Source organism: Euleptes europaea, chromosome 12 (genome assembly GCF_029931775.1).
Source record: "Euleptes europaea isolate rEulEur1 chromosome 12, rEulEur1.hap1, whole genome shotgun sequence".
Lineage (NCBI taxonomy): Eukaryota > Metazoa > Chordata > Lepidosauria > Squamata > Sphaerodactylidae > Euleptes > Euleptes europaea.
Window position 1 is genome coordinate 4,169,122 of NC_079323.1, and position 11,848 is coordinate 4,180,969.

At 47.9% G+C, this 11,848-nt stretch overlaps 1 protein-coding gene across 1 annotated transcript in view; it reads left to right on the forward strand.

Moving 5' to 3' along the window:
* Positions 1-9,169, forward strand: part of FCHSD2 (FCH and double SH3 domains 2) — a 142,509-nt gene extending 133,340 nt beyond the window's left edge. Inside the window, exons 14-20 of the mRNA XM_056858281.1 lie at positions 897-1,031; positions 1,969-2,052; positions 2,184-2,361; positions 3,157-3,377; positions 6,236-6,365; positions 7,637-7,722; positions 8,992-9,169. Of these exons, the coding sequence (XP_056714259.1) occupies positions 897-1,031; positions 1,969-2,052; positions 2,184-2,361; positions 3,157-3,377; positions 6,236-6,365; positions 7,637-7,722; positions 8,992-9,075 (918 nt within the window). The 3' untranslated portion in view covers positions 9,076-9,169. The remainder of the gene's footprint in view (positions 1-896; positions 1,032-1,968; positions 2,053-2,183; positions 2,362-3,156; positions 3,378-6,235; positions 6,366-7,636; positions 7,723-8,991) is intronic.
* Positions 9,170-11,848: the final 2,679 nt, after the last annotated feature.

Below are 11,848 nucleotides of genomic sequence, written 5' to 3' on the forward strand. Positions count from 1 at the left end.
GTGCCTTGAAAGGGAGAGGCCAGGGAGAAAGCCATTCATGCCCGTTTTTTATCTTTCGTCGCTGTCATGCAGAAAAAAAGAGAAATTTCATTCCCCCAGACTGCTTTCTTTTCCTTTTTCCCTTCACTTGGCTCTCTTCCCCCCCCCCCATCAATTTCCTGTTGCAAAGGCTGGATTCCACCCAGCCTCCTTCTTCTATCCAATGCAGCATGCCGGCAGTTGGCACCGCATCTGTTGCTGGTGCCAGTCCCTGACAAGTTGGCAGATGCTGGAGTGTGGGAGGATGAAATCTAATTTCTATTTCTCCCCCTACCCCCGTATATACCCACCCAGGCTTAGTTATAAAGGATTGGCTTGCAAGCTAGAGTTGGCCAGAAGTTGACTTTTTCTTTTTTTTCCTCCCCCCTCTCTTTTTAAAGAGCTGCTAAAGGTCTAACTTTGCAAAACAGAAACACCAACTGTAAAATCCTTAGTTCTTTTTCATTAATAATGTCATAGCTGAAATAACGAACAAGAGCCGCGTGCATTTATTTAACAGTGTGTGTTGATGTTGAACACATGAACACTTGAAGCTGCCTTATCCTGAATCAGACCCTTGGTCCATCAGGGTCAGTATTGTCTACTCAGACCGGCAGCGGCTCTCCAGGGTCTCAGGCAGAGGTCTTTCACATCACCTATTTGCCTAGTCCCTTTAACTGGAGATGCCAGAGACTGAACCTGGGACCTTCTGCATGCCAGGGAGATGCTCTACTACTGAGCCACAGTCCTACATAAAGTGGTGCCTTGGTACATTTGCTTATATAAGCTTTCCTGATTCTGGAAAAAACATTGATTTTCACATGCAATTGCTGGTATAACCCAGGCTGCTTACTGTCTTCAAATGTCTTTCCTCCTAGCTGAACGTCGATCCAGACAGGGAAGAAGGGGAAGATCTGGAAGACGGCCTGGACGCTTTTGATGACAGCAGTTCCAGCCCTTCGGGGACTCTCCGAAATTATCCGTTGACCTGCAAAGTTGTTTATTCATACAAGGTATGCAACATAGAATCATGGAATCATATAGTTGGAAGGGTCCATAGAGGCCATCTAGTCCAACCCCCTGCTCAATGCAGGATCAGTCTAGAGCATCCTCTGCTTAAAGACTGCCAGTGTGGGGGAGCTCACCACCTCCCTAGGTAGCTGGTTCCACTGTCGACCAACTCTTACTGCAAAAAATTTTTTTCCTAATGTCCAGCCAGTACCTCTCTGCCTGCAATTTAACCCCATTATTGCGAGTCCTCTCCTCTGCTGCCAACAGGAACAGCTCCCTGCCCTCCTCTAAGTGACAGTCCTTCAAATACTTCAAGAGAGCAACCATGTCCCTCCTCAACCTCCTCTTCTCCAGACTAAACATTCCCAACTCCCTCAGCCTTTCCTGGTAGGGTTTGGTCTCCAAGCCCCTGATCATCCTCCTCGCTTTCCTCTGAACCCTCTCGAGTCTGTCCACATGTCAGTGTCCAGCCAGGGAGCAAATGATCACATGACCTCCCCGTGAATCAGGAAGCCGTTTTCCTCCAGGCCAGATGGGCCAGGGATCCTGGAGGATTATTTTTTTTGCCCATGCTCTAGGCATGGAGTAGGGGTCACTCGGGGTGGGGAGGTGGAGGCAGTTGTAAATTTCCTGCATTGTGCAGGGGGTTGGACTAGACGACCCTGGTGGTCCCTTCCAACTCTATGATTCTATGCATCCACAAGCAAGGCTTTGGCATTTGGCCGTGAGGATCGCAGTCAGAATCATAGAGTTGGAAGGGGCCGTAGTTCAACCCCCTGCTCAATAAAGGATTAGCCTAAAGCTGATCCAGCATGGCCTTTCTTATGCTCTTATGGGTACTTGCCCCTTCTGGTGCTAAGATCCATTCATTATATTACAAATCATGCTTTTCTGAGACTCGCCTTCCAAAAATGTTATGCCCCCCATCCTTCTTCACAGGCTTCCCAGCCAGACGAGTTGACCATCGAGGAACACGAAGTTTTGGAAGTTATTGAGGATGGAGATATGGAAGATTGGGTAAAGGTATCATTTGGTTTTTCCTGTCGTTGTGGCATGTCGGGGGGGCAATGGCTGGCAATGGGACATCTTTTTAAATATATTAACGGGAAGTTGCACAAAGACGTCAAGCATGCTGATCTCCTCAACCTCTGCAGGCGCGAAATAAGACAGGCCATGTGGGCTACGTGCCAGAGAAATACCTGCAATTCCCAACGTCCAACAGTCTCTTGAGTATGTTGCAATCACTGGCGGCCTTGGACAGCCGGTCCCACACTTCGAGTAACTCAACTGAAGCTGAGTTGGTTTCGGGAAGCCTCAACGGGGACTCCAGTGGTAAGTGCCAACGGGGTTGGATCTTCTGGAGGGTTTGTTCTTCAGACTGAATATTTGGGTTTTTTTTGTAAATTTACCAGCCCCATTCCTTTCTTTAAAAGAATTCAGCACCATTCACAAAATGGATGAAGTCTCCATTGCTGGATATAAACCCTAGGTAACCACTGGGTCATTACTGACTCATGGGGTGACATCACATCATGAGGTTTCCTAGGCAGACCATGTTTACAGGGTGGTTTGCCATTGCCTTCCCCGGTCGTCTACACTTTACCCCCAGCCAGCTGGGTACTCATTTTACCGACCTCGGAAGGATGGAAGGCTGAGTCAACCTTGAGCCAGCTACCTGAAACCAACTTCCGTCGGGATCGAACTCAGGTCGTAATAAGATCTTTGACTGCAGTACTGCAGTTTATCACTCTGTACCACGGGGCCCAATATATACCCTGCTGGAGAACAAAATTGGCAGCCTAAGTAAGTGGCTAAATCCAGAAGGCAGCAGTAAAGTTAAGCAACAGCAGTGTGGTGCAGTGGTTAGAGTGTTAGTGCAAATCTCCCCTGTTGTGTCTCCCAGGGTGACCTTGGACAAGTATTCATCTAGCCTCTGCTTAAAAATTGCCGGTGCGGGGGAGCTCACCACCTCCATAGGTAGTTGATTCCACTGTCAAACAACTCTTACCAGGGTGGAGAAAGTTATGGAGGAAGCAGCCATCAGGAATTCCAGCAGAGGTGCTCCGGGAAGCCTGCCACACACCTCTCTGGACTCTCGCCTCGTGACCTTTGCCCTTTCTCTTCCAGTATGTTTTGTAAAAGCACTTTATGACTACGAGGGCCAGACGGACGACGAACTATCCTTCCCGGAAGGAGCGATCATCCGGATCTTGAACAAGGAGAACCAGGACGACGACGGTTTCTGGGAAGGGGAATTCAATGGGCGCATTGGGGTTTTCCCCTCTGTGTTAGTGGAAGAGCTGACCGCCTCAGAAAATGGAGAGACCCGGTGCGCTGTGGATGCTCAGGTATGAGGGAGATCGAGCCAGCTTCTTGAAGAACGGTGACCGGACCTTGGTCCGGTGTCCTTTGTTTCATGCCTTGAAGTGTAAGGGAATACCCTTCATTCTGTTGACTGTTTTTTCCCTTGCCTCAGGAACTGGGTGGCACATGTGGCAATAACGCTGCCCATCTTTATTTGCCATATCTGGACAAAGGTTCTCCCCAGTGCCTGCAACATGGGGACATCCGGTGCAGTCTATTTGTAGTAGTCTCTGCCCATATCATAAACCTGAAAAAAAAAATAAAGCTCAAGACTATGCATTCTCCAGGATTTAATAGAGTCCTGGGATTCCTGTCTCATTACCAATGCTGCTTTCTCTACTCCTACTACTGTCAAAGATAGGACATTTTGGAGGATTTTCATTCATAGGGTCACCATGAGTCGGAAGCGACTTGATGGCACTTAACACACACACACACACTACCCCTCTGCATATCACACCTAATCCAATCACGCCTTCTAATGTCATTTACTTGCTTCTGACATTTACATTGCTGTTGTGTGTCTAATTCTCTTGTTTCTACTTAAGGATAGATGGAATCACATTCTTAGCTGTATCTGAAGAAGTGAGCTATGGCTCACAAAAGCTCATGCCAGAAATTGTGTTAGTCTTTAAGGTGCTACTGGACTCCTACTCTTTTCTACTATCAAAAATTTTCTACACTCAAAAACCACTGGGAGAACATTTTAATCTTCCAAGACATTCTATCGCTATTATCATCATCAGTATTATTATTTGAACTTAAACCCCGCCCTCCCTGGCATCACCGGGCTCAGGGCAGCTTCCAACCAAATGACTACAATAGTCACATAAATACATATAGATATAAATATAACATTAAAACAGAGCTCCTGTCCAAAGCTCCTGCCTCCCCACTACCACCACCAAATCTTGCCGGTCTCTAAGGTGCTGCCAGACTCCAGTCTAGCTGTTCCGCCCACATTGTTCCACAGCATCACCTTGTGCCTGCGGAGAGGGTGGGCGTTGCAGATGGTGGAGGGTTCAGGGCAGCTCTCTGATGCTCCGTTTTTTCGGCTGTTTGTCCTCCTGCTTTTGATGCTGAAGGAATGCTGGCTGTTCAAAGCTAGACGACAGAGAGCCAGCCACACGCGACTGCTGTTCAGCTCTGCATACAGAGTGGAGATTCAGGGTCTGAATAGGTTGGATCTCCTCAGTGAGAGCCAGCGTGGTGTGCAGTGGTTAAGAATGGCACACTCTAATCTGGAGGAGCGGGTTTGATTCCCCATTCATTCACATGAGTGGCAGATTCTAATCTGGTGAACCAGGTTTGATTCCCCACTTCTTCACATGCAGCCTGCTAGGTGACCTTGGGCTAGTCACGATTCTCTCCAAACTCTCTCAGCCCCACCTACCTCAGAAGGTGTCTGTTGTGGGGAGGGGCTCTTCTGATGTTCTTATCAGGGGAAGGCCTCGGCCAGCAGGGGAAGGAGCCAGCTTGGTGTAGTGGTTAAGAGCAATGGTTTGGAGCGGTGGACTCTGATCTGGGGAACCGGGTTTGATTCCCCACTCCTCCACATGAGCAGCAGAGATTAATCTAGTGAACTGGATTTGTTTCCCTGCTCCTACACACGACGCCAGCTGGGTGACCTTGGGCCAGTCACACACTCTCAGCCCCACCTACCTCACAGGGTGTCTGTTGTGGGGAGGGGAAGGGAAGGTGATTGTAAGCCGGTTTGATTCTTCTTTAAGTAGTAGAGAAAGTAGACATATAAAAACCAACTCTTCTTCTTCGTCTGTCATTTCAGGGGCCCTTGAGTTTCACGTGACTGGCAACACTCATTAAATACAAAACACGAGTATTTTAATTTTAAAAAAGTTATGTCATCCTGTCCTTATTGCGTGTTCTCTCCTGCTGTAAAGACAGCCACCGCTTACGAGGACTGTAAATGCCCAACGAGGCAAATGAGTGATTTTGTTTCCTTTTAGATTTGCACAGGCAGACCCTGCCTTTAACTTTGTCTGGCCGTGCCAATTTTAATATTAACTGCCCTGTGAATTTTGGCAAAAGTAAACAACAGATGTGCCTACAAAGAAGAAAAGGAGTGGTGAGGGGCAGGAGGGAAACAGAAGCAGAAAGAGGAAATTCCCTGTCTCCTTCCTGTTATTAATCTGCACTGTAGAGTGAGAGATCAAACCCAGTTGGCAGGCGGAGAATCGCCCCTTCTCACCATCCAAGTTTAGTATTTTTCGCTTCTGCAAGAAGTGCGTGTGCCTTCCTGTGCTGTTGTCACCTTTTAATGTGTGGGTTTGATTTCTTGCACTAATTTAATTATTCATCATATTTCTAGCCCTACCCTTTCTCCATGGATTGGGTATGTTGAGAGCCAACATGGGGTAGTGGTCAGGAGTGGTGGACTCTAATCTGGAGAACCGGGTTTGATTCCCCGCTTCTCCACATTAAACATGCTGGGTGACCTTGGGCCAGTCACAGTTCTCTCTGAACTTTCTCAGCCCAACCTACCTCACAAGGCATCTTTTGTGGGGAGAGGAAGGGAAGGAGATTGTAAGCCGGTATGATTCTCCTTGAAGGTAGAGAAAATTGGCAGAATTAGACCCAAGAGGAACTTACAGGCTGCCATACACTGCTCGATGTGGTGTAGTGGTTTGGAGTGGCGGACTCTAATCTGGAGGACTGGGTTGGATTCCCCACTCCTCCACATGAAGCCTACTGGGTGACCTTGGGCCAGTCACAGTTCTCTCCGAACTCTCTCAGCCTCACCTACCTCACAAGGTGTCTGTGGTGGGGAGAGGAAGGGAAGAAGATTGTAAATTACATCTTTTTTTAATGCCTCTCCTTGCAGATCTCTCCGTCCCCCAAGCCTCAGAACTCTCTGGCGCCGCTTCCCCTCTACGACCAGCCACCCGTCAGCCCTTTCCACAGTCCTGATAAAAGAGGCTCCCAGTTCTTCCCCAGATCTCCGTCAACTAATGGTAAGAGAGGCTGAAGGACCGAGGCTGTGGATCTTGTGGGCGGGGGCCACTCTGGGGCGGCCACCTGGGGCCAGGCACTCAATCAGTTTAGCCAGGGGAGGTCCTTTTGGCTGACATGGCCACTACTACGAGCCAAAGAGACGCTTCCGGGAGTGCCTTGAAGCCTCCAAAATTTCCTTTGGAGGCCCTGCTCAGCTCCTACAAACTCTTGCCCTATAATAGTGAACACATGAAGCTGCCTTATACTGAACCAGACCCTTGGTCCATCAAAGTCAGTATAGTCTACTCAGACCAGCAGTTGCTCTCCAGGGTTTCAGGTAGAGATCTATTCACATCACCAACTTGCCTGGTTGCTTTAACTGGAGACGCCGGGGATTGAACCTGGGGCCTTCTGCATGCCAAGCAGGTGTTCTGACATTGAGCCACAGCCCCCTCCAAGGCTCTCCAGGGTTGCAGGTAGAGGTCTTTCATGTCACCTACGACCTGATCCTTTTTATCGGAAAAGCTGGGGATTGAACCAGGGACCCTCTGCATGCCAACCACTCAACCACAACCCCTCCCTGACATGTGGCTGTTCGGTGAACAAAATTAAGAACACCATGAGGTCGGATTTCCATAAAAGGTGCCCTGCCATTTCAGCGGTACGGAATGTGGGTGTGCGCGATTCCTGGAGAATTAGGAGGTAGAGTTGTGTATGTTAAAATTGCAATTCCCAGGTTCATACAGGAGGGTGTTGAGCGGGGGGCTTGGTCGCTCTAGCCCAGTGGTCGGGCACATCTTTCACATGGCAACAGGTCCCATTTTCAAAGCCTGGAAAGTCCAGTTAAAGGCAGCCTGACATAGAGAACATAAGAAAAGCCCTGCTGGATCAGACCAAGGTCCATCAATTCCAGCCGTCGGTTCACACAGTGGCCAACCAAGTGCCTCTAGGAAGCCCACAAACAAGGCGACTGCAGCAGCATTATCCAGCCTGTGTTCCACAACACCTAATATAACAGGCAGGCCTGCTCCTCTGATCCTGGAGACAACAGGGATGCATCATGACTAGTATCCATTTTCAGTAGTAGCCATGGATAGCCCTGTCGACTCCCCTGTTAAAGCCTTCCAAGTTGGCAACCATCACCACATCCTGGGGCAGGGAGTTCCACAATTTAACTATGCGTTGTGTGAAGCTTTGCTTGAGACCCCAGGGAGCAGAAGCTGGTTAGATAGAGCAGGGGTCTGGCTTTGTGCAAGGGAGATTCATAGCCTTGGTTTTTCTACCATTACAGAAAACAGCTTCCCTTCAAACTCTCCCGGATTCTCTCAGCCGCTGCGACCTCTTCCCGAGAGCACCTCGTATGGAAAGCTGAGACCTGTAAGTTTCACAGCGCAGCAACACTTTAGAAATGCATGCAGTCCCCTGGAACAAGCTCAGCTGCATAATTTTGTTATGCCCTTGTGCCCAGGGAGGATAAAAAAAGGTGCTCGAAATGGGTGGTTGGGATTTTTACGTTGCGGTTCCTGCGCATGTCGCCCTTGGATGCCCCCAGTGGCCATGACAGCGTAGCATTGGGGGGCTTCTGGACAGGAGCGGGTGGTCCCATGAGCTGGACCAAAGGAGGCCTGCTTTCCTGCCTGTCCCATAAAATCTTGATGGGAAGCCGTGTTTGTCTGTATCTGAAGAAGTGAGCTGTAGCTCACGAAAGCTCACAGCTTGCCAGAAATTTTGCTAGTCTTTAAGGTGCTACTGGACTCTTGCTCTTTTCTATCGTAAAATCTTATGCTTCAGTAAGTTACATAAGAACATAAGAAAAGCCCTGCAGGATCAGACCGAGGTCCATCAAGTCCAGCAGTCTGTTCACCCAGTGGCCACCCAGGTGCTTCTAGGAAGCCCACAAACAAGATAACTGTGGCATTATCCTGCCTGTGTTCCACAGCACCTCATAGAATAGGCATGTTCCTCTGATCCTGGAGAAAATAGGTATTTATCATGGCTAGTATCCATTTTGACTAGTAGCCATGGATAGCCCTCTCCTCCTTGAACATGTCCACTCCCCTCTTCAAACCTTCCAAGTTGGCAGCCATCACCACATCCTGGGGCAGGGAGTTCCACAATTTAACTATGCATTGTGTGAAGAAATACTTCCTTTTGTCTGTTTGGAATCTCTCACCCTCCAGCTTCAGCAGATGACCCCACATTTTGGTATTATGAGAGAGGGAAAAAAGCTTCTTCCTGCCCACTCTCTCCAGACCACACATAATTTTATAGACCTCTGTCATGTCTTCCCTTAACCACCTTCTTTCCAAGCTAAACAGCCCTTTCCAAGCTTTTGTTGGTCTCAAAGTTGCTACCGGACTAGAATCTAGCTGGGTATTTTAAAAAATGGTTACTTACTAGGAAACCTATCTCGATAACAATATAGGAGTCCAGTTCTCTTGGTCACAGTAGGAGTTCACTTCTGTTGGTCACTTACACACATGAGAGCTTTCCTTCGTGATCGTTCTGCATGTTCTTCAAAACACTCTTGTACTGGATCCATCTTGAAACAAAAAGCCTGCATAGGAGGATGGGTTTATGCAGCCTTTTAGGGGCCTGGGAGTTTTCTTCTAGTCACAGCTGGTTTCTGATTTCGGCCCTTTTTAGGTCCGAGCCGCACCTCCTCCCCCGACACAGCAGCATCGTAGACCGACAGAGAAGATTGAGGATGTGGAGATCACCCTGGTGTGACCAACGGGGGTGGACTGCGTGGCAATGCTACAATCACGGCCAAGTGTCAGCGACGTTTGGTCAGCTCTCGTTCTTGGGCACCTTTTCATGATGGGAAGAGACTTTTTGAAAAGAGAGCCGGACGACCGGAGGGTTTTCCAGAGACGTGAACACCGTGGGTGTGGACTCTCCTTCCTGCGGTCGTGAATATTTTGTGCCTTTTTATTTTTCGGGGTTGTCGTTGCCGTTTTATTTCGCCATTATCTCTCTGCCACCCTTCCTCCTTTAGCACAAAGCGGACGGGGCCCGTCGTAAAGGGAAAGGCCCCAGCAGCTGAAAGGTGGCCTTTTCCAGTTTTCCAGCGGAGGCTTCGGAGGACTCCCTCTTCCGCATGCCGCTCACGGCCGGTCCGCAAATCATGACTTTTTCCTGCGCGGGAACGCCTTCTGTGGGACGGCGTGTCTCGATAGCCGCTGCAATGCACAGCTGGGTCCTTGTCACACGGCCCGTCTCTGTGCCGCATCGGGATGGGGCGGGGACTTCTTTACCGGTGCTACAGGTTGCAGCAATAAAGCGGGGCTGCGTCCTCATGGGGGTGGGGGTGCACTTCTGCGTAGGCGGGGAGTGTAATGTGTAGGCCAGGCCAGAACATACATAGACCATGTGCATTATTAGTACAGTATATTACTGTTGCCAATAGGAATGTGTTTTAAATTTTTTTCCTCCTGTTCAAATAGCAGTACTTATCTGGTTAGGTGATTAATCAGAATGTGTGGAATAGAGAAGGGGAACGCACAAGTCATAGATTTCCAGGAGAGGCTGGCTCCTCTCCCTCCCTGCCCAAACAAAAAAAGATGAGGGGGGAAAATCCTATCAGTAAGAGAAATGCTGCGGATTCTCTGGGTTAATGACTTCGGTGTGCACCTCTTCCACAATTAACCGTAAAAACCTGAATGTCACGTTCCCCTTTTTTGTATTAATATTTATGCCGTGCATTTAGTAATAAATAGAATATCTACTTTGGAAGTGCTGACTTAGTAGCGACTTTCCCCTTCCTCCTTTAGGATAACACTGAATAAGCGGGATTTTCATCTTAGAGCTGGGAATAGACCGTTGTTTGCTTTTTTCAAAGCAAGATTGTTTTATTTCTCTCCCCCCCCCCTTTGTACTCGGGTCGCTACTTATCCCAGTAATTGCTATGTAGTTTTACTCTCTGACCTTAGCGGTAGATCTCGGCGTCGGAACCTCCGGCTAGAGTGGAGAAGTTTTAACGTTTTAAGATATTGAAGTGTGGTGTCTAGCGTTAGCGTTGGATAGTCCTAGGGCAGGTCTCCCACCTGCTAGCTCAGACCTAGGGAACTAAAGTCAGGGGGGCTTGTTCTCCCCTCCCGCTCACCGCAAGCGTGTCGAAAATGGTGGATGGCAGTGCCCGTGCACGTTCTTTCCTCCCATTATCTTGTCTGATCGAGCAGGTGGAGGGTGGGGGCAGGCACCACAGAATCTCGCAAAGCTCATTTATCCAGAGACAAGCGTGGGGAAAAAAGACGTAGAGCGTGGGGTTGTCACGGGCGAATGACGACTCTGTCCTTGACCTGTCAATGCTGCAGGGAAGAGTTTGCCCTCTGCCTCCGCGTGGCAAAAGGATCCCTGGCATTTGGGCAGCTCTCAGGGCGAGGAGCAGAAGGGAGCTTAGCTCTCAGGTGACCGCAGAAGGAGGCGGCCGTCAAAAATCCGGGTTCTCTCTGACAACGCCGAACTGGTTGAGGTCATTTCTGTAGTTTGTAAGATGAATAAAAGTGACATAAGAGGAGGGAAAGAAAATAGATTATTTGGAGGAAAACGGGGTCTTTTACTTCAAGCAGCAGCACCCATAATGTAGGAGATAAAATTTCCGTCCCAGGTGATTTCTAGGCCATTGGCTGGATTATGTAAACCCACCCAGAAAATTCGTTGTGAGAGCTGTAATATAAATAATATCAAAAGTGCTCTTGGGTCTTCATTTTTCTACCTTAAGCGAGTAAAACCATAGTAGCCATTTTTTTTACATTTAGTTGCCTGATGGACTTCAGATGCTCTTGGTTGCTGGTGTGTTCTTTTTTTTTTAATTTCTGTGGCTGCATTTTGTGAAATCATTTAACAAGATCATTTATCTGAAACTTTGCACAAATAATCTTGGCTGGATCTCTTGAAATAAGATTGGGGGAGGAGGAGGTGCCAAGTTTTTTTCCCCCTTTGGTTGGCCTGAGAGAAAGAAGAGATTGAAGCGAAATCGGGTCGTGTGCCGCGATTGCTAAATAACTGGCCGATTCCTTTCAAGGGTCTGTGTTGGAGTTAAAATGCTGGGGAAGGGGGTATTTTTGTGCCCTTGATCCTGTTGATCTCTTTCAAGGTCTTTCCCTCCCCCCAAAAAATGTTTATCAAACTTATTGTTAAAGGTGTTTTTGTTTTTAATTAAAGGACAATTTTACCGCAAATGTTTTTAAATCGCTTCTGGGAAATTAACTGTTGCCAATAATCACACGGTTCTGTTGAATTGGCCGGTTTTTCTGCATCCTTTGTTTTGTTGTTCTTGTTGTAGTCGTTATCCGGACTTTCAAAAATTCAGAAAGTGTTATTTAAAAAAAATAAAAATAAACCTCCTTTAGTTATATTTTAAAAAAAATATTTTCTGTAAGAGCTGCTAATTTTTATTTAAAAAAAATAAAAGTTGTAAAAATACGCCTCCTTTTTAAACTTCATACAGGGCATGCAATAGAACGTATCAACAATGTACAGTGTCAATACAAGGAGAGCA